The following is a 22,249-nucleotide window of genomic DNA, read 5'->3' on the forward strand; positions in this document are numbered from 1 at the left end:
CAATCAATTCAATAATGTACGTTAAAAATTTCCTGTCTTCTTCTAAACCTTTAATTTTTTGTACGCTACATTTCATCGCTATCAGCAGTTCTGGAGATACCTTCAAACTAACATCCATCCAAACATTCGCATTTGTAATATTTGTAAGATAGAATACCGTCAAGCCGAGTCGACGCTTCTGGTTATTTTCCGTTCTTTTTTGTCCCTGCACGCGAGCTTGGTAATTGCATATTTTACAATATTATTTACAACTATACTGTTGCCAGCACCTATGTCAGCGTGGGATAAAAAAAAAACCTTTGTTAGTTGCATAAAATTCCATTAAAAGTCAAAATCGGTCAAACTTATCGGGGAATCGGAACATACGCTGATTTGCGGACAGAGAGAAGCACTTTATTATGATTTTTTTATGAGATCCGTCGAATTTTCTTGAGATACCTTCTAACATCCATCCATCCATCAAAGCTTTCCCATTTATAATTTAGTATGAAGTAAGATGTCACGATTGTTATGCTTATTATCTCCATACCATAGAATTGTGTCACAAATTGTCAGATTTAATTACTAAAGTACGCAATATCTATTATATGATAATATTTCTAATATTCCATTGTGTAAGTAATTGTGCTACTTATTAGATTTTATTATTAACATTGTAACACCGATTAAAAAAAACCAATGATGACATTAATCTGTAATAATTATATACTAATGTCTAATAACTACCTAAGCGCTACGTGAGTTTTTTGTGGTCCAGGACTTTGCAGTCGTCGCAAACGTGCAAGTGACCACATAATTCAATTCATTCATTAACATCCGCAGTTGCATATGCGTCCTACCTTTACTCAACAGAGGAGGGGATGCATAGAAATAGGATATTACCCCTTACAATCCAATTCCCCTTCACATCCTTTCCTTATAAGAAAAGGATAAGAAGGGACGGGAACTAATATATTAGACCTCCACCACGCACACTCGTCAGACTGCACGCGAAATTGATTCCACTTGACACGTGTCTTATTGTCGTGGTATCACACCAGGCGAGGCACATTCGTGCAACATACGTTGTTGCTGGTGTCCTACCTACCACTGTTAAAAGTTAGTGAGTTTAGTGTGCCATAACCCTACTTGGTGGGGGGACGAGAACGCATCTTTTGAAGATATAAAAGTTTTGAATCAAGGATCTAATAGCATAAGTAAGGGCGACCAAATTAAGATTCAATATGAGGTCGTAGGTTCGATTCTGCCATTGAACTATTGTCTTGAACTTTTAAAGTGTAGTTGGAATGATTAGGAAAAATCATAGTCTCTACTAATATTATAAATGCATATGTTCGGATGGATAAATGGATGGATGGATGCCTGTTTGAAGGTATCTCCGGAACATCTAAACGGATCTTGATGATATTTCGCACAGATGTAGAACATAGTCTGGAAGAACACAGAGGCTAAGGCTAAGGTCAAGTTTTTTTTTAATTCCGCGTGGACGGAGTCGCGGACGACAGCTAATGTTTTTAATAAAAAAAATAACATAGATAAAACATATTTTCGTTTACCGAAAGATTATAATTATTTATATTAATCTAGTTTCGATGTACCCATGTGAAGCGAGAGCGGGTTTCTAATGTTACAGAGTACATTTCAAAATCATGCGTGCTTTATTTTATAGCACTTTAGCGAGTCAACGCTTATATCATAAATTACGTAATTCACTGACACAACAAGAATCTTAGTTGACCTCATCTGGAGTTAGCTAAATTGTCTTCAACTGGATTAAGAGTAGTTAAAAAAAGTTATTTGTACTCAGTTTTAGTTCAAAACAAATACGAATTTAATTTGAAATGAGTCTATATCAAAACTTTACAATCAATAAAATTAAGTGTTTTCATGTTATTTAAAATGGGCCTATTGTGTGCGTAAAATGTATTTGCACTGCTTATAACTAAAGATTTAAAAAATATCTATCTGTCAGTGTTTGTTCTAGTTAATCTTTGAAACGGTTGGACCGATTTTGAAGGGACTTTTACTGGAAGGTATCTCATGAATGCGGGAGTAACTTAGACTATTTCTTTTTTTTTCATTGATCAAGTCATTTTATTTCAACATGAAAGATCTAAAATAAGTCTCTTAACGTTGTTTTATTTATTAATCTACACAAACGAAGTCGGAGTGTATTTTATTACAAAAAAGAATTTAATGAAATATAATTTTATACAAGTTTAAAAAGAAAAAAATCGGAGCATTTTAACCGTATGAATACATACATGGATATGCATCTCTTATATTTAAAGGTTTATTTAAATAATGATGATGATTTAAATAAGCCTATAAAAAATAAAACGGGCCATAAAAACGTGCGCCCGTGCGAATGTACTTAATGGTTCGTCAATGTTTCCTAAAATTGAAGACACAAGTTATAATATGGAACGAAATTATTTCTTTAAATAATAAATAGAATAGATAATCAATTATAATATTAAGCCATAACTGGAATTTTAATTGACGCCGACGAAATATTTTTCATATTTAAAAATAATTGAATTAATACGAACTCAATGTTTAAAATACTAATCACGGACGTTTTCATTTTTATGGCAGATTCATTTAATAAATTATAGATTAAAATTATTCAATTCAATTGTTTCATTAACCCAAATTATTAATTTATTAAAAAAATATGTTGAATATTTTAACGCGACTATCATGAACAACAATGATGAAATACATAGAGTTAAAACAAAATGTCTTCTCAAGTTAGTAACATAATATAATTTAAATGTATGCATTGAAAAATATCCGTAGATAAAAATCATTTTACCAAGATGCTGTGACAAAAATCTTAAAGCGCATGCTTAATGTCCCATTCAGGAATACCTAGTGAACGAGAGGGATACACCGGCACGAGGAAAAAGGTTAGCATGATAACTCACAAAATTCGGTGAAAGCCCAGCTTCACCAATCACTGAACACACAAAATCTTACACCTAACGGCAATAGGTTATGTCATTCCTATGTATTTGCACCTTTTGTCATTTGTCAAAATAATACTGATTTTTTTAAACACGCAAAGAAAGAACACACAAATATTTAACGCACGTTCTAATAGGATACAGTCGTTACTCTAACTGCATTATGTCTAGATTTTAGGTCACCAGAACCGTCTTGAACTGGCCACTTAAATTGGCGAGAGGCGTGTTAAGTACTTACATGGTGTAAATGTTGTCGTTGACAGTTATCCCATAGGTAATAGCACATAGAATCCGTATTTACCTGGCCTAAGGCCGTGTTGTAACCGGTGATGAGAATAACACGAAAATATTCACGTTAAACCGCGATCGAAGAACAAGACGATCCAGCACAGGTTATGATTGCGGTACTGTTTATTTATAAGCGCGGCGGGTGTGCACTGGCACATTTATTTTCGGCAGTATGCGGTTGCTTGGACTGTATTATATTTTATTTTGCTGCAAACGGTGTTAGAACTAGTGTGGAGAAAAAAAAATCAATCGGGAGACGCGTCAGTTAGTGGCCATCTTGTATCTGGCTGGGTCGCAGGGGCGAGGGAGCCGCGCATGCGCGCCAGCAGCGCCAGACTTCACGGCCCAGAACAGATATTGAAGACGGCATCCCTTTCAAATCTCACTAATTTCTATACGTCACAATAAAAATATCATCAGTCGTAGAGACCAAGATTGAAGTTGATAATTGATGAGGTTAATGTTATTTTTTTAATTCGCGCTTATTTCACCAACGATTAACATAATTATAGCTGGCAATTCAACAGCAATTTGTGCGCATGTTCATAAAGTGTCAGTATTATGAAGTATTCTTTTAGGCGGCAGAATTCTGAAAAGCTTTCATTTCCGTGTAATTACTTAGCATCGATAGAGATCAGTGATTAAATTGATTTACAAAATGAATTAGTCTTAAAGATTTTGATAGACGAATGAGTGTCGATGACTGAGTTTACTTACGAATTTTCTTCTCAGTTTCAGTTACTATTCGGTCTGTTGCAGGAATTCCTGAGCTTCGGGCGTCGACGTCGATTAGGACAAACCTATTAAACCATACAAAGAACATTTAAAATATTGTTTTCTGTAGTGTGAGTAAATACTTAAATCACAAGTTAATGTCAAAAAGTTTATCCTACTATCCTACTAATATGCCTATGTCCTCTTCCAGATTATGCTCTATACGTATGCCAAATTTATTCAAGATCCGTTCAACCGTTCTGGAGATACCTTCAAACAAACATCCATCCATCTAAACATTCGCATTTATAATATTAGTAAGATTAAATTAAATTAGGATATTACTTTATTTTGACTATCATATTTTTATGTTTCTGCGTTAAAATAACCTTCTTTTTAAAGTCAGCTGAAGATCAACTATGCAATATGTAAATAATGAATAAATATATGCGGTTATAAGTTTATTTAACTTTAGGTTAACATGCAGACAAAAAAAAGACAAGGAAAAAACACAGGGAAATATATGACGCAAATGAGATTTGCAACTTATAAAGGTGATTAAAAAAAAATCAATCACACACAAATAACACAATTTGAAACTCGCTAAGATTTGTAAATGTAGCTTCCCCGGCGTGTCTGTCAACCGACTAAAAAGTAACTAGTCAAGAGTGAGTTGTTTTTTAATAAGTTCTAGTTTAATTTACAATTTTGTCGGTAAATATTGAAAGCGACAAATTATTTATAATTCGCAATAATTCCGAATTTCCTACTTTATTTCCTTAATTATTTTTGCAACAATTGTTCATGCAATGAATCAGTTCCATGTACAGATTTACCGTGTAACAACTATCCTTTATAATGTTATGAATATACAGCATTTGTCTAAATTATTTGTGTTATAGTGAAATTTGTGGCAAGATGTATAATTATCTTCTTTTGTTATGTGTTATATTTGTGTACGTGAAGTGTATAGGTAAAAGTTTGTTTTAATTTTACGATTTAAATGTATAAGTAGGGCTCGTGGTTTTAGCAATGGCGTTGTATTATGTTAAAACAAGTCTGTAGTTTTTGTTCCCTTTATCTCAGTAGTTATTATTTTCTTGCTATTACCTTTCATCGATGTATCCTTCAATAAGCAATACTGCCCTTAATACGTGCTATTATTTGCTCAGAACATGCCCAAACTACTATAACTTAACACGTAGTAAATAAAAGAGCGTCGGTGGCTAAAGGGTTAAGTATAATCGTGACATGTACCAATGTGTTATTCGATTTACACATGTAAATTTATCCGACGTATTTACGGTGAAGGAAAACTTCGCAATGCAATCTGCACATGTCTGCGAAAAAATTCAAAAGATATGTGTGAAGTCAACCCGTAGTGAGCCAGCGTGGTAGACTATGATCTAGTCAACCCTAACTTAGGGTATGCTTCGAGCCCCTCGGTGGCGACGTACAGTGAGCTGATGATGAATTTCTAATGCATACGTACAACATGATGTTTTTTAAAACTACCGAACTCTTGAGAAAATTAACCAAGTATTTTTTATATATCTCCAGATAATCTGATAATCGGTCCGGAGAGACATATTATAGACAATGAAAACCCAAATCTACATATTTTACCCATTAACAGCGGAGCCAGAAGTAAGATTTTTTATATGGATATCTTAACATGAATTAGGACTTTTCCAAATCAACTTCAGCATATTAAAATTGGTGTATAACTGTTATTCTATAAATTTGGTAAACCTGTACATATTGTTATCCCTGTTTTTCAAAGAGAATGAGAGAGACGACGACAATATCTTCTTGAATAGCTGACGTACCTCTTTCTTAAAGTCCGGCAATGTATCTGCGATTTCTCTGGTACCGAGAATGTCCATAGACGTCGGTGACCTTTTTTCATTTCAAATCTCACTGCTCGTTGCCTCTTATTCTTATCCAAAAAGGTATTTCAGCAGTAGCAACCTACAATTAGGTAAAATATCTTAATTTTTATTGAAAAAGTCCGAATTAGACTTGCATGAGGCTGACGTTCGAAATTGATATTTAAAATCCATCAGCCGCACTAGAATTATTTAACGGTTACATCCTAGTGTAGATTTCACGTACTAAACGTATACTATGAAGCTCTTTTAGTGACCACATAACCTCTTATTAGTAGTAACTCTGACTATTAAATCACGGCACTGGTCACATTAATAGTATTATTATTAACTCGGAACCAATTTGGTTTTGGCTACAAGGGTAGGGGAAGACCAAAAAAGTATGGAATGACTGTGTGAAAGAGGATATGCGTAAGAAGGGGGTAGACTCGGATATGACGGCTGATAGAGATGTATGGAGGAGTAGTACATACTGTGCCGACCCTCCATGGGGATAAGGGCAGGTTGATGATGATGACTGGTCTCATTATATTTTTTCCCTTGACCATATATATTCGGTGATTTTTTTTTATATCAGCATTTTTGTATTTAATTATATACAAATAAAAATGTATGTTTTTTTTCAGATATTCCAAAAGCCGCCAATCCGAAGATAAATGGTTTAAATGTTAATTTAATTCAAGGAAATATTAAATGGTAATGAACAATATTTTATTTATGTAATAATAGGAGATAATAATAAATTAAATTATATAAATAAATAAGAAATTTTTGTTTTCAGTTGTTGCCCTCAACAAATACAGTCACAAAACAAAGCAGAGATATGTTCGGTATTTGATTTTTTTTTATTTTATCTAAAAATGAAAATTTCTAAAAATGAAGGAAGAATGGCTATGGAATGGAGAGTGTCGTGTTATATAGAAAAAAGGGCTTATGATATACTAGCTGTCGCCCGCGACTCCGTCGACGCGGTATTAAAAAAAAAACTTAATTAGAAGTCAGCAATTCTTCCATGATCTACATCTGTGCCAATAGTTATTTCTACATCTTCTAAATTTGCATTATTTCTCAAAGAAATTTCCTTTTTACATTTGAAACAAACTTAAGAGTTAAGCAAAGTAAGGTACTATTTTTGTGGTTTTAGCCAGTTTGGCTTGTTATGTTTATAAATATCTGGATTAAGTTTGTTCTTTATCATATTTTTTTACTTCTTACAAGTATAAATTCGTTATAATGCGACCGTTTAGAATTTAAATGGACGAATGGGTGTTAGTTATTAACCTAAAGAACGACGAAACGGATCTCTATGAAAGTTATATCTAACACAATTTGGAAGAATAGGTATGCCTTCTATGATCCCGAAAATATTAACGGGTTCCGTTGGATATATTTGATGTACATACTTACTCGGTAACTCCATAGCGGCTTTGAAATTTGGCAGATCTCGCGTAACACATGAGATACTTTTAACACTTTTATTAATTCCGCGCAGACGAAGTCTCGGGCAAAAGCTAGTGCTGAAATAAAAGAATGTTTGCTTTAAGTAAAATTATATTAGAAGCATTAGAGTCTCGTAACACCAGAAAAGACAAATGTAAAGAAAAGCACTGGACAGTTCTCATTCAACCGATGACACGTTAGTCGAGCATGCTGCGTCTGTTCAGTCCTTTGATATTCTTTTAGTTTTTTAAATTATAAATTGGTTTTTCGTTATCAAATACAGTGTGGATGAAGTATGATTTTTTATATGATAATAAATGAAATAATAAAAACGAATAATTTACTAAAATATATTATTAAAAGGAGTCCCTTTAGGCAAGGTTCCGAAGATACAGCGTTTCCCCTTTGATAGCTAAAGTAATTAAATAAACTAATTGTTTTTAAAAGATGTACCCAATATCGACGTTACCATTTTCTTAATCTTGTTTCAAAGCTTCCCAAAAAGCAATTATTTAATTAGGCTTCATTTCAACACAACCGTTCTATAGTTTTAGACATTAGTAGTTAGAATCATTTGTCGCGAATGGCGCGCTTTCGTGACTGAGTCAAGTGTCAGATAGATTAGTGAGGGGACATGAACGTCGGCATTCTAGTAAGGCTAGTGTTGCGCCAGTACACAGGCACAGTGTCGGATTTTCTTCCTAACAATAGATGCTAAACGCTGTCGCGTAATGCAGCAGGGGTGTTAGACAAAGGGCGTTCGCTCCGAAGCGATTCCATAACGAACTTCAAAAATGTGTGGAACTCGCAATAACTTTCGATAAGTCGCGTGATAAATTTTGAAGTTCACTATGGAATCGCTTAGAAGCAATTGCACTTTGTCCAACCCTGCTGGTCTTTTATGACCGAAAAGACGCGACGGATACTCGATAACTCAATTACTGTTGTATTTTTATTACAGGAATTGCAAGATTTTAAAACAATAAAAAAAACCGAAGACGGAAATATTTTTTATGCGAGTTTTAATAAAACCTTTTGTTATTGTTATTTAAACCAAACAGGTATAGATTAAAAAAAAACTTGTGTTATATCAAAAAGAATTAATAATAGTAATAATACATTTAAAAATAATTAATTACTTTATTTTCAGGAATTAACCATATCGAAGAATGCGACATTTGTAAGTACAAAATACTTTCGATTAAGAATAATAATATTGCTAATGAAAGTATAAAATTATCATACTAATAGCACCCATACATAACGCTATCGTATGTCAAAACCCGTGTGGCATTTGTTAAAAAGTTATTTTAAAATATATGACCTGGAACTAAAGTCTATGTAACATTTATGGCTTAATCCTTCTATGAGCATCTTTGTAAATACAAGTGATAAATAAATCCTGGGCTATTTTTTTTTATATCATTAGGTGGCAAACGAGCGAGCGGTGAAATCGCTGAAATAGCGAAGTGACCGTTGCCCATAGACATACGTAATTGGATATGCGTTGCCTACCTTTAATCGACGGAGGAGAGGATGCACAGAAAGAAAATATTTTCCCTTTCCATGCATCTTCTCATCTGGAAAGTCCACTTCCTCTTTCCATTCTTAACTTATGAGAAAAAGGATGGGAAGGGAAATAGGACTAAATTAGGTGTCCGGGACCCACACTCATCAGACGAAACGCGGAATTGCTTCCACTTCACGCCTGTCTTCTGTGTGGTTGTGGTATTTCACCGGGCGAGCCGGGCCAATTCGTGCGAAGATGTTAAAACGGGCTCCACCACTGTTAAAATTATATCTATTCATTCTGTCTATTTAACTACCGTATAAATGTTTAACATACACATATACATTCTAAGTACCTGTAAACATTATTAAATAGAATCCTTTAGCGCGAATGGCGCGATTTCATTACAAAGTCATGTGCCAGAATGATTAGTGAGGGGACATAAACGTCGATATTTTAGTCAGGCTAGTGTTGCGCCAGTACACCGGCACAGTGACGGATTTTCTTCCTAACAGTACATAATAACTTCAAACGCGTGTTGGTTTATTATCTGAAAATGTTTATTTTGTATTATAGACCACTTTATATTTTAAAAAATATTAATTTCCTTTACAGCGATTTGGTTCTTCCTTTATACTGGAATTATAGGATTGGTTATATTAGCAGCACAAATTAAATGTATTTGTTGCATACGAAAGAAGAACAAAGGTATTTTGGGAACATTTCTTTATATTATGAATTTTTAATTTGACTCTCACAATTTAATCATCAAATACAAACTGGGAGGCTACACAGAGATCCGGCAAGCGAAAAGGCAAAAATGTATGGAGATGGACAATACCTTTCGATATGTCACTTGCATGTTACGTACTTTGCCTATACATTTCCACACATTTTGTCGATTCTATTAGAGATGATCGAATCTCTGTATTAAACATATCATCATCTCGGTCATTCACCTTTGATGTAACAGAGATAACAATATGTTTTAAACGAGGATTTTGGTCTGAGAAACCTACGGTTAACCAGCGTTATTATTTAAGGAAGAATTTTATATCATTTTACAGAGAATATTTTATTACCGACTTGAATAAAATGAGTCTTAAATCTATGATATTAAATAAAATATTATAAACGAATAATTAACTAAAATATATTATTATTAGGCGTCATTCCGAAGAAACTTCGTGTTTATTTCTCCTTTACTGAACATTGTTACAGTTTTAAAGGACCAGAAACTTATAATTCAACAGAGTATTTTAAAGGAAGGTGATGCGAAAACATCGCCTAAAATAAAAAATATATATCGACTTATCGAGGAAGATACACTAGATATGCAAAGTACGTATTAAATATTGATAATACTAGCTGTGGCACGCAACTCCGTTCGAGCGGAATAAAAAAATAAAAGTAATAAGTAGCCTATGTGTTTTTCCAGGCTACGTTCTACATCTGTACCAAATTTCATAAGGATCCGTTAAGGTGTGCTTGAGATACTTTCAAACAAACATCCATCTATTCAAACATTCGCATTTATAACATAGTAAGATACATATTGTGAAAATATTGTTAGTACTATGTTTACTATTTAAGTAAAATATATGATTGTTCAGAATACAAAATGATTCATGACCAACACAGAAGACAAGCATGAAATAGAAATATTTCTCGCGTTTTGTCTGAAGTGTGTGTTCAAATTTTGGTTCTCTTCTGAATAAGATAAGGAAGCATGAATTTAGCGGAAGAGAACGGGGCTAGGAAGGAAAATATAAGTGTCAGCATGTTGGTCGAATCCTGAACATTCGCGTCCATACGCCTCTATCTCGCAATCCTTATGTTATATTATGTATTATACTGTTTTGGATTTTTCTTAACTTTTATTTCAGTTCCAGTCAGATCAAATCTTCCCTTCAATGGCTATATCAGGCACGATCGAGAACCGAGTAATATCTATCATTCTCTAGACAATTTGCACATTGCAACACTAGGTCAGATTTTTTTTTATAATTTAAATAGAAATAGACCACTGAACTCTATAAATGGATAGGCGATTGCTAATTACAGATTTTGTTTCGTTCCGTTTTACCCGCATTGATTTTACATGACACTTAATAATATCTATTATTATTATTTCGAATCCAAACCACCGCTACAAACTACCATCGGCGCCATGATGGCAAAAATCAAATAGGCACAAAATATCAAGTCTTATAGCCAGTCCATTTATAGAGGTCAGTGTAATAGTCACGCTACATTATTTCCGTAACTGATGAGCGAGCGATCGGGATGATAATAACCCATAAGATACATAAAAAAAAATCTGTAATTTATTAAGAACGCTTAGGCGCTAAACATTGATTTTATATAAGAGAGATTAAGATGAAATAGGTTTTTAAAATAATAGATTAATAATTTATTATGCAGATCCAACATCGCCACCTTTAAGCAATATGAAGAATGAAAAACAATATCAGTGGAGAATTTCAAAAAGGGAATTAGATGTGCAATCAAAAATTTTACCCTTCCGACCAACAGATACACCATACATCACCAGACGTATGTACAAAAATTAGGCTGTATAAATTATTAATAAGAAAAAAACAGAGTTCATACATAAAAGATCGCAGCTTAATTCTGCAGAAGCGAACAGAACCGCGCTACGCAACGTAGAAATGGGCGATTGAAAGCAGCGTCGTCTATGGTATTATTATATTCAAACTTTATTGCGGCTCGGGGTTAGTTACGAGCGCGTGTGTACCGGGTGGGCCTGGGCGTACCGTGCCGCCACATCCCTCTCCATCCCGTTAATCTAACTGTAAAAAAAGTCCTTGTTCGAAACCTATTTCCTAATTATGGAAGGTTTTTTTCTTTTTAGCTAAAGAAGTTTTGCCTCCAGCGATTCCTCGCCGCCCTGCGCCATTACCAAATGAGAAACCACGAAAAGGTACATAAGTATACCCATATTATAAGAGATTCTTCTTCGTGGCTTTATTCTTTTACATTGCTTCTTATTTCTTGTTTTTGTTCACAGAAAAAGGATTAATAACATCAGAGCTGACCGCTGCATTGAATATGAGAAAAATGACCGAAAACAGTATTTTTTTTTATTTATTTATATTAAACAGCGTACAATATTCATAATAATATAATTTTCATATTTTAATTGATTTGAAAAGTTATTTTAATTTAAAATTATGTGTCCTCACAACAAGCTCATAACCAAGATTAGCAATGACACTTTCGCAGGATTAAAAAAAATTAAAAAGTTTATTTACTTTTATTTTAGTTCTAGAGACAAAAAGCCTTTTCTGCCATCCTTAAAACGTCATACCAAAGTTTTGTCAAAATCAGACAGAGGTAAAGAACGCAGTGCAGCAACACACTCAAAATATTCGTTTTTGTATAGGATATATGTTAAGTAAAATATTTTTTTATACATAAATATTATAATAAAATATCTTAAGATTGAAACATAAAAGGTTTTAAATTCACTAATAAATCCTACAAAGTAATTAAAAACAAATTAATTTCAGCAGTGTCTGGTCAAAATCATATTCCATCAACGCAAGAAAAAAGAAATATTCAAAAAGTCTTACCGGTGGTAAAGGCTAAACCAAGTAAGTTAATATTTCAATTATGTTCTTCAAATACAAATGTCTTAATTTTTTGGAACTTAAGCCTTAATGGTTACTTTTAGACATTATTAGTTCAAATGTTTTGTTGCGAATGGCGCGCTTTCGTTACTAAGTCAAGTGTCAGATTGATTAGAGAGGGGACATAAAAGTTGATATTTTAATAATGCTAGTGTTGTGCCGATACACCGACACAGTGTCCGATTTTCTTCCTAACATTACTTAAAGATGACTTTAATGTAAGTAGCTACATTTACGCCTAATCGTGTATAATGTTTTCAGTATCCTCTGTAACGCGCCCCCATCCTCCACAAATATCAGAAATTCCGCCATTGCTAAAAACGACAACAGGTAGATGACTTTTTAAGTGATTATTTAAAAAATGTTTTGTTTTCACTATAACGTTGCGATTAAGTAAAATTTTGCTAATATTAAAATGCGAAAGTTTAAATGGATGTATGGATGTTTTTTTGAAGGTATCTCCAGAATTGCTACATGGATCTCGTTGAAATTTGGCATAGATGTAGAATAACAGTCTGTAAGAACATATAGGCTGTGTTTTTTTTTAATTTCGCGTAGACGGAGTCGGGCGACAGCTAGTTAAGGAATGAATTACAAAAATATACAATAGTTATTAAATTTTACAGTATGTCCCTCTTCTGTCCGGGGGACACACAAACAGCGAGCGCCAACGCCGCCACCAAGTCACAGTAACGTATCCATTCTAAATATTATATTAGTGCACATATACAGTGTTCTATATGGTTCACAGCGTACTTGAAAAACTACATGTTGAAATCTAGGAATTTTCTGATGGATTATCTATATAATAAAGTAAAAAGTTTTGGTTGTTTGTTTGGTTGCTTGTATTGAATAGACTCCGAAACTATTGAACCGATTTGCAAAATTCTTTCATTATTGGGAAGCTAGACTATTCCTGGGTGACATAGGCTTAGATGTGCAACTACTATGCAATGCAGCAACTTTTAACAGCTTCTAGCTGGACCCTGGAGATTTTTTGTTTCGTGATAGATTGTATTTTCCAGTTAAACTGGAAAAGTACTGATCAGATTTTAGTTTAATGATAGTATTTTATTCTTAAGTTGGTCCTTGTAGCTACCCAAAGCGAAACAGGGGCGTTTTGTCTGTATGTATGAAGTAAGTCCTTTGTTTATCCTCCAGGACCTGAGGGGCTTTCTACTTCTATTTATTATAGTAACGAGAATGAAGACTGGGACTACGAAGATCTGCCACAGTATCCAATCTACAGTGCTTAAGTATAAATTGTAACTATATTTTAACGTAAATAAATTAAAAAGTGTTGACATGTCCATTAAAAAGTATTTTATTTCTAATCGACACTTCTGCACTATTATTTTATAATTATAATTAAATTTAACTCTGCCTGGATATTTAATCTTACTTTTCTTTATAGGCTTTGGCAAGCAGATTTAATAAAAAACCACAAAAAAATTCTAGCATATAATCTGGATTTTTGAGAGAAATAAAATCCTAACAAAACCTTTTTAACTTTGTTCGGAATACGAGTTTTGAGTTTCTGATTTAATTGCATAAAAATTAGAAAATGATCTAATTTAAGCAAGTCATGAATCTCTCTACGACTGATTAAGCTAAAAATCTGCAACCGTTACAGTAAATCGTCGCAACAGAATTAGCAATTCCTTCATACGACACTGGCTATAGTTCCAATTTTCCACACTTTACATAAAAATTAAAAATCAGAATGTGGATTAGTTTGCTTCAAACAAATGTATTAATTTATATTTTTATTTATAAACAGTCGATTTCTAATTGATTTAATTCATTATTTGAATAATCGATAAAAAATCGTATATATATTCTGTGGAACGGGACGAAATAAATGACACTTGGCAATATTTTTTGGCAATTCAATTTGACAAATCGATGATACGTGTATCTTGTATTTTCTTGTAAAAGTGTATCCCTCGGTTCCCCATAATTTCTTAATTACTCAAAAGAAAAAGGCAAAAATGAGTTCATTCAAAAGAGATAAAAAAGAGGAAGAAGATAGTGGTGGTAATCCTTATCAAAATCTTGACAAGACTATTGTATTACAAGAAGCTAGATACTTTAACGAAACTCCGGTCAATCCAAGAAAATGTATTTACATCTTGTCGAAAATTCTGTATTTACTCAATCAAGGAGAAAAGTTCACTACCAAGGAGGCTACAGATGTGTTTTTCGCAACAACCAAACTGTTTCAATCCAAAAATGTGATGTTAAGGCGTATGGTTTATCTTTGCATAAAAGAATTGAGTACTATGGCCCAAGATATTATCATAGTTACATCGTCATTGACTAAGGATATGACTGGCAAAGAGGATTTGTATAGACCTGCGGCCATAAGAGCACTTTGCAGTATTACTGATAGCACAATGCTACAAGCTATAGAAAGATACATGAAACAAGCGATAGTAGATAAGAACCCGGCTGTTAGCTCCGCAGCTTTGGTCTCCGCTCTTCACCTATCATCAAGTGCTCCAGATCTTGTCCGTCGATGGGTTAATGAGGCTCAGGTTTGTATTGAACTTACAAATTAATAATGTAAATGGAACTCAAGATTAAAAACAAATGTTCTATACAGTAACTGATTATTTAGTCAATTTATGTCACTATCGCTTACCGTCTATCAGCAACACCCTCTCTTGAGATTGAGGTCGAGTGCTGGCTTGCTCAATATGTAGGCATTTATTTAAAAAAATATTAATCATTTCTTCAAGATTTTCAAGCACTTATGGTAGATGGAGGGCATTTAACTAACAATAATTATTGTTTTCCTTCTGTTAAAAAATCCAATGTATTCATACTTTGGATATTTTAATAATAAGCTAATCTTTTTTGTTACAGGAAGCAATGAACTCCGATGATCCCATGGTTTGCTATCATGCGTTAGGATTGGTTGCTGGATTAAAGAAAAATGACAAGTTGTCTACTGTAAAACTGATTACCCGCTATTTCGGAACATCAGTGAAGTCACCTTACATGCTGTGTCTCCTTATACGCTTTGCTGCCCAAATGGTAGAAACTGATGATTCTGACAATTCAAAACGTTTCATCGATTTCATTGAGTACTGTCTCCGTCACAAGTCCGAAATGGTTATTTACGAGGCAGCCCATGCTATTGTCAATCTCAAAAAGCCAGTACGTGATCTAGCTCCGGCCGTGTCCGTATTGCAGCTATTCTGTGGCTCCTCGAAAGCTTCATTGCGACTTGCAGGTGCGCGAACGCTCGCTTGTTTGACTGCAAAGCGACCAACAGCTGTTGCAGCTTGTACCGTTGATCTGGAAAACCTTATATCTGATCCTAATCGCTCTGTTGCTACTTTAGCTGTTACCACGTTACTTGCAACGGGTGCTGAGAGTTCTATTGACAGATTAATGAAACAAATATCAAGCTTTGTTTCGGAGATTTCTGATGAATTTAAAATCATCGTGGTGAAGGCCATTCGACGTCTATGCACAAAATTCCCAAGAAAGCATCAGTCGATTGTCGCATTTTTGGCCGGAATGTTAAGAGATGAAGGTGGTCTGGAATTTAAAGCAGCTATAGCTGATGCAATTATAGAAATAGTCGAAGAGAACCCAGATGCTAAAGAGACAGGTCTAGCACATTTGTGTGAATTTATAGAGGATTGTGAACACTCCGCCTTGGCTGTCCGTATATTACATTTGCTTGGACGCGAGGGTCCCAAGTCACGTCAACCATCACGTTACATTCGTTTCATATACAACAGAGTTATTTTAGAATCTGGTCCCGTGAGAGCGGCCGCAGTATCTGCAGTCGCGCAGTTTGGTGCCCAGCGACCAGAAATGTTGCCTAACATTAAGGTCCTTTTGTCTCGATGCGAACTGGACGATGAAGATGAAGTAAGAGATCGCGCAATTTTCTATAATGCTGTTCTCGACACAGGAGATCAACAACTCATAAACGATTACATTATAAATGTCGTGAAACTAAATCCCATACAGCTTGAGAAAGCTTTACGTGAACATATTGCTACAAAACCAGATGAGGCGTTTGATATAATGTCAGTACCAACTGAAGAACTGAAGGAAGAGAAAGAGGATATTGTTGAAGTTGAAGTGAAAAAACCCACACAAATGACAACAGAAGAGATATACAACGAGATGTTGTCTCACATTCCTGGTGTTGAGCGTCTGGGACCTATTTTCAAACGCGCGCAGGTGGTCGAATTGACCGAACCAGAGACAGAGTATACGGTACGTTTGTACAAACATATCTTTGCACGGCACATCATATTGCAATTTGAATGTGTGAACACACTAAATGATCAACAACTCGAGCAAGTTCACGTTAGATTGGATACACCGCCCGAATACAATTTGGTATCGATAGTTCCCTGTCAGAAATTGGTTTTTAATAAACCCGATAGTGTATTCGTCGTCGTGGAGTTTCCGAGCGCATATTTAGATAGCTTGGGAACATTCGGTGCGACTTTGGAATTCGTTGTCAGGGACTGCGATCCCAACACTGGCAATCCTGACCCTGGTGAGGGATACGCTGATTCGTATCCTTTGGAGGAATTCGATATCAATTGTGCTGATCAAATTAAGACACGTACTGCAGCTGAAGATTTCGAGGAGACATGGGAATGCGCGGCTAATTCTCCGGAAGCCAGTGAGACATTTGCTCTTCCGTACAATGACATTGAAGAGGCTGGTAAAGCGGTGTGCAGACATTTGGCGTTGCCGAATGAAGCCGTTAGCGGAGATGCGATCAAGGAGATCAAAGGATGCGGTATATTCCGGGGCGGGGCTCCTGTACTGATGAAAGCGAAGTTAGTCGCTATTAATGTGGGCGTTACTATGAAACTAGCTGTTCGATCGCCTCGGGAAGATATTGCCCAGCTCTTATTGTCGGCCATTGGTTAAAATTATAAGTACTCTGTATTAAAAATATTGATGTATGTGACATAAATGTTCTTAGCCAAGCAAAAGTAAATCAGATCTTGTTTTTTTAAAGAATGTTTTGTGTTTTTTGAATACGTGAAGACATTTTTTTTGTTATTTATCTTAAAATTTTATGCAAATATTATGGATACTTTGATCGAATTCCCATCAGAAATAACATTTTATTCTTGATATTTATTATTTGCGCTATTAGATTTTTAATTAATTAAAATTGTCAAAACAAGCCTATTACTATGTGGCGAAGTTTAAACGTAGTTTATAAGCCTTATTTAATATTTTGAATAACATATTCGTAGGCGAATATCCAACATTAGCTATACCTATGTCTTAGACAAAAAATTGTTTACTTACATTTTACTCTATGATGAAATAAAAGATTACTGTATCAAATGATGTTTTATTTTACCTAAAAAAAAATAAAAAAGGACCAATTTCAAGTCGTAAAAAAGAAAATAACAAATATGTATTTAATCACAACATGCATTGCCGAAAAACTTGTATATACTTATTCCTGTTTCGGCAATGGAAACTCTAAAAATGTTTTGCTATTAAACATTTATAGGCGCTGAGTTTGGTATTAAAGGCCTTTGCTTGCAAATTATCTTCGTCTTATATGTATATGAAGTAATTAAATTTGAAGTTATATAAAAACAATGTACGTAATTAGCAATTTTTTTCATCATCTATTTCACTAATAAGTCAAATCTCTCAATATTTTCTTACACATAATAACAATAAAAATCATAGGTTAACAAAATCTATTTTTATATTTTCAGAAAGATCAAGAGTGATAGACAAAAAAAATTTGGTTTTTCACTTGAAGTTAAAAATAATTCTTTTCTAAAGAATTTTATTTTACAAAACTTTTGTACATGTCAAGGCTATTTTTTTTTTCAAAAAATGTTATGTCAACTTCCAAAATCAACTAATTTGCTTATATTTGTTCTTAAAACTAAACACTACACCTAGTCTATCAAAATAATCACTTCAAATTGGCAATTAAATTGCAAACTAAGGTTATCAGACATTAATCTATTTGGTTTATATCAGTAAATTCGTATCTTCATCTCTTTATTATTAAAGAGATAGTAGAAAGTAAATAAAAGAAAAAGCGTGCACAATAACATGATAACTTAATGGAATGCACTTTCCACATATATTTTTGCGTATTCTTGACGCGTCGTTATGACGTCACCAGACTCAAAGTAAGGAAGGCCAATAATCAAAATAAAAAATTGTTAAGTCGTTTTACTGATGAAAAATTGTGTGATTTTGTTTATGTCCACTTATTGACAAAATCTTATGAAGGATGATAAATCGTTATTTTTTTTCGAAGTTCCTGGATCACTGATTTACGAAGAGTTAAAATTTTGAATATTTAAAATTGTTTCGAATTGCACCCAATCATGTTATTGTGCCCGCATTGTACACATCTTAAATTAACAATTATAAAGTATAATATTAGACAAATGATTAATCATGAAACAAATGTCACAAAACATTAATCGAAAATGCTATAACAAATTACGAAAAGAATCAAGAAATTCGCTCATCCAACAGAACAACGACGTAACCTAACAAACGAAAATGTCTTTTCAATGTCGTAAACTCACGTTTCATGACATAGATTTATTGTTGATTGTAGAGATATACTAGCTGTCGCCCGTGACCCCGTCCACGCAAAACGATCAATAATTGAAATATAAACTACCCTATATCCCAAGTTGGACCAAAAAATTTGATAAAAATTGGTTCAGAAGTTTCTCGCGAACATACATCGTGACACAATTGTTTTATATATATTTGATTTCGATAGGGAACATATTCTCAAGTTGAAATCTTCAAAACTCTTCGAAACTAGTTGAAACGTAATTAGGTTATTGTTCTATTAAATGAGAGAATTGTTAACGTGTCATCTCTTAGACTTTAAAAAAAGTTAAACACTTACAACTATGGCACCTAAACTAAATTAGGAACAAAATATTTCTTTCAAAATCTTCAACTGAGATCATATCCTCTTATTAAGATAATACTGTAACTTATTCAATTGAAATGAGAATTTATATTCTTATAATTTTTTTTTATTCCACGCAGAGTCGCGGGTGATCGCTAGTGACACATACAACTGACAAGATTTATTTGTCTATGGATTTATTTTGGAATGTTTTTGTAATTTAAATAATTGTCATGTCTGTTTTTAATAAGTCCTGTAATTACAGCCTTATAAAGGAAATATTATTTAGATATGGTTGTTATATATTCTCATTTATATTGAATTCGGCTGTACTGTCTCACAGTCTAGAAGCATTTATTGTTTATCCCTTAATTCGACGAAATTTTTTGTAGCAAAAAAAAAAAAAATTTTAGTAAAGTCATACTTACGTAATTTTCTCTAAACTAGTTCAGTACATTTTTTTTAATTAGTTGTTTGTCACACTGGACACAATCGAATTAAGGGTTAAATAAATCATTTAGTAAAGATTTCTTTTACTAAAACTAAAGGTTCATTAAGGCACTGTGAGTAAGGATATACAGATATTTTAATACCTTAGTAACATGTACTGGTTACTTCAATTTTAGGTGATAATAAATTATTTGTAGCAATGTAAATAATTTTTAAAGCTTGTTGTAAGAGATCAATTTTTTCCAAATAAACACTAACTATTTGCCTGAAAACAGATAAAAGTTATTAATTCAAAGATGAAGGAACACACTTGAGTTAGTAGATTTTATATGATAAAGCATTGAAGCCAGCCACCGAGGGGCTCGGAGCCTACCCTAAGTTCAGGGTGATTAGGCCATAGTCAACCACACTGCCCAAGTGCGGGTTGACTTCACACATATCTTAGAATTTCTTCTCAGATATGTGCAGGTTGCATCACGATGTTTTCCTTCACCGTAAGAATGTCGAATAAATGTACATATGTAAATCGGAAATCGAAAAACACATTGGTACATGGCGGGATTCGAACCCAGGACCTGCAGATTGCTAGTCAAGTGCTTGACCCCTGAGCCATCGACACTCTGGCTTAAAAAATACAGTAAAACAATTGCTTAAAAAGTATTATACCATAGTACAGAAAAAAATCATATAAATGCCCACTTAATGTCTTTGGAAAAACACAAGATACAAATATCTTAAAGGTGGAATTTTTCTCAATTTCTTAAAAAATCGGTTGTCATGGTAACTATACGATAAGCATTTTTTATGAAATGTCAAATCATAATTTACATTGAGAAAAAACGCACGCAAAGCCGTGGTCACAAGCTAGTCAATCATCAACCTGCCCTTATCCCTATTGAGGGTCGGCACAGTATGTACTACTCCTCCATACATCTCTATCAGCCGTCATATCTTAGTCTACCCCCTTCCTACGCATATCCTCTTTCACACACTCATTCCATACTTTTATTGGTCTTCCTCTACCCTTGTAGCCATCCACATTCAATCTCATTACTTTTTTGCTTATATCATCATCATCCCTCCGCATAACATGTCCAAACCTTATACCAAAAATAAATAAAAATATCTTACTTGTATTTGGAGATCAGTTTATCATTAGCCACATCGACGCCAGCTTGCTCCAATAACGTTATCACTGTCGTATTGGATTCTTTCTCCCTGTTTAATATGCTAAAATACAAAAAAAATTAACTATGTCAGAATATTTTAATAATTTAAAAAAAAAAAAAACTCATTTTTATTATTTGTTCACTGTACTAAAAAAGTGTTTTTGCTTAAAACCTTTTTATAAGATTCACCCAATAACTAGCTGTCGCCTGCTACTCCATACGAGCGAATTAAAAAAAACTTTATTAGTAACCTATATGTTCTTACAGACTATGTTCTACATCTATACCAAATTACATCAAGAACCGTTGAGCTGTCCAATCCAAACATTCGCATTTATAATATTAGTAATAAGTAAAAATTAATTTCATTTATGTTATGATGTATACAGGATGTAAAGAAATCTGTACTCCGTTAAAGACAAAGTTATACAGGACATCCTGTATAACTTTATAAAGATATATATTCTTACTTTGTCAAATTATCCACAACGAGTGACATACGATGATACGTTTTGTATGCTTTGTCAAATATTTCACGTCTATTCTCCGGTGTTATATCTTTTTCTTTTAATATAAGGCTGGTGTCATTTCTGAAAACAAAGTATTAACTTATAGTCTTACAAACTTATCTGACCCGGGGCATAAATAAAATAATTTGATAATACTTTATAATTGTCACAAGATCTTTGTCAGACTATAGCTGTCTTGTCTTTTATGTCATATCCTAAGACTGAATAGGAATTTGGTGTAAAAATGCACTTTAAGAGTACCAGTGACTCAGAAGTTAAAAGTTTAACTTGTGATCTGTAGGTCTTGGGTTTTAATCCCGCCATATACCAATATGTTTTTAAATTATCGATTTACATATGTATTATACATTTATCCGATGCTCTTATAGGCAAGGAAAACATCGTGATGCAACCTGCACATATATGTTAAGAAATTCAAAGATATGTTTGAAGTCAACCCGCATTCAATGACTATAATAATAATAATAATAAAGCCTTTTATATATATATGGAAAAAAAAAAAAGGCTTTATTATTCATTGACTATGGCCTAGTCATATTTAACTTAGGGTAGATTCTGAGCCCCTTAGTGGAGATATACTCACATAAAATCATAAACAATATTTAAAGTAGAATTCATTTCGAAAATGAATTTCTTTATAAGTAAATGTGCGTTACAATAATTCTTGCCTAAACCACTGTCATTTGACGCAGTTAATGTTATATTTTCTTTCAATGATTCACTATTGTGT

General features: G+C 33.5%; 4 protein-coding genes across 5 annotated transcripts in view; 3 read left to right on the forward strand and 1 right to left on the reverse strand.

The window, feature by feature from the left end:
- LOC106124798 (fatty acyl-CoA reductase 1) overlaps positions 1-3,994 on the reverse strand; it is a 29,379-nt gene extending 25,385 nt beyond the window's left edge. Inside the window, exon 1 of one of the 2 annotated variants that reach the window (XM_013321770.1) lies at positions 3,975-3,994. The gene's annotated coding sequence lies outside the window, so the exon portion shown is untranslated. Of the gene's footprint in view, positions 1-3,207; positions 3,470-3,974 lie in introns of those variants that run through there. The other variant, XM_013321768.1, reaches the window with a different exon arrangement.
- Positions 3,995-4,740: 746 nt separating this feature from the next.
- Positions 4,741-7,042, forward strand: LOC106123850 (uncharacterized). The gene is made up of 5 exons (XM_013320258.1): positions 4,741-4,944; positions 5,532-5,618; positions 6,487-6,556; positions 6,642-6,772; positions 7,005-7,042. Exons 1-5 carry the CDS (start codon positions 4,890-4,892, stop codon positions 7,040-7,042), a joined length of 381 nt encoding a protein of 126 aa, XP_013175712.1. The 5' UTR covers positions 4,741-4,889.
- Positions 7,043-8,325: 1,283 nt separating this feature from the next.
- On the forward strand, positions 8,326-13,760 carry LOC106124174 (uncharacterized). The gene is made up of 12 exons (XM_013320645.1): positions 8,326-8,361; positions 8,451-8,480; positions 9,426-9,518; positions 10,032-10,151; positions 10,697-10,798; positions 11,235-11,366; positions 11,686-11,754; positions 11,842-11,904; positions 12,344-12,427; positions 12,725-12,793; positions 13,090-13,152; positions 13,625-13,760. Exons 4-12 carry the CDS (start codon positions 10,145-10,147, stop codon positions 13,717-13,719), a joined length of 684 nt encoding a protein of 227 aa, XP_013176099.1. The 5' UTR covers positions 8,326-8,361; positions 8,451-8,480; positions 9,426-9,518; positions 10,032-10,144; the 3' UTR covers positions 13,720-13,760.
- Positions 13,761-14,346: 586 nt separating this feature from the next.
- On the forward strand, positions 14,347-17,576 carry LOC106124583 (coat protein (coatomer) gamma). The gene is made up of 2 exons (XM_013321416.1): positions 14,347-15,000; positions 15,332-17,576. Exons 1-2 carry the CDS (start codon positions 14,455-14,457, stop codon positions 17,375-17,377), a joined length of 2,592 nt encoding a protein of 863 aa, XP_013176870.1. The 5' UTR covers positions 14,347-14,454; the 3' UTR covers positions 17,378-17,576.
- Positions 17,577-22,249: the final 4,673 nt, after the last annotated feature.

Source organism: Papilio xuthus, unplaced genomic scaffold (assembly GCF_000836235.2).
Source record: "Papilio xuthus unplaced genomic scaffold, Pxut_1.1 DF825946.1, whole genome shotgun sequence".
In the NCBI taxonomy this organism is placed as follows: Eukaryota; Metazoa; Arthropoda; class Insecta; order Lepidoptera; family Papilionidae; genus Papilio; species Papilio xuthus.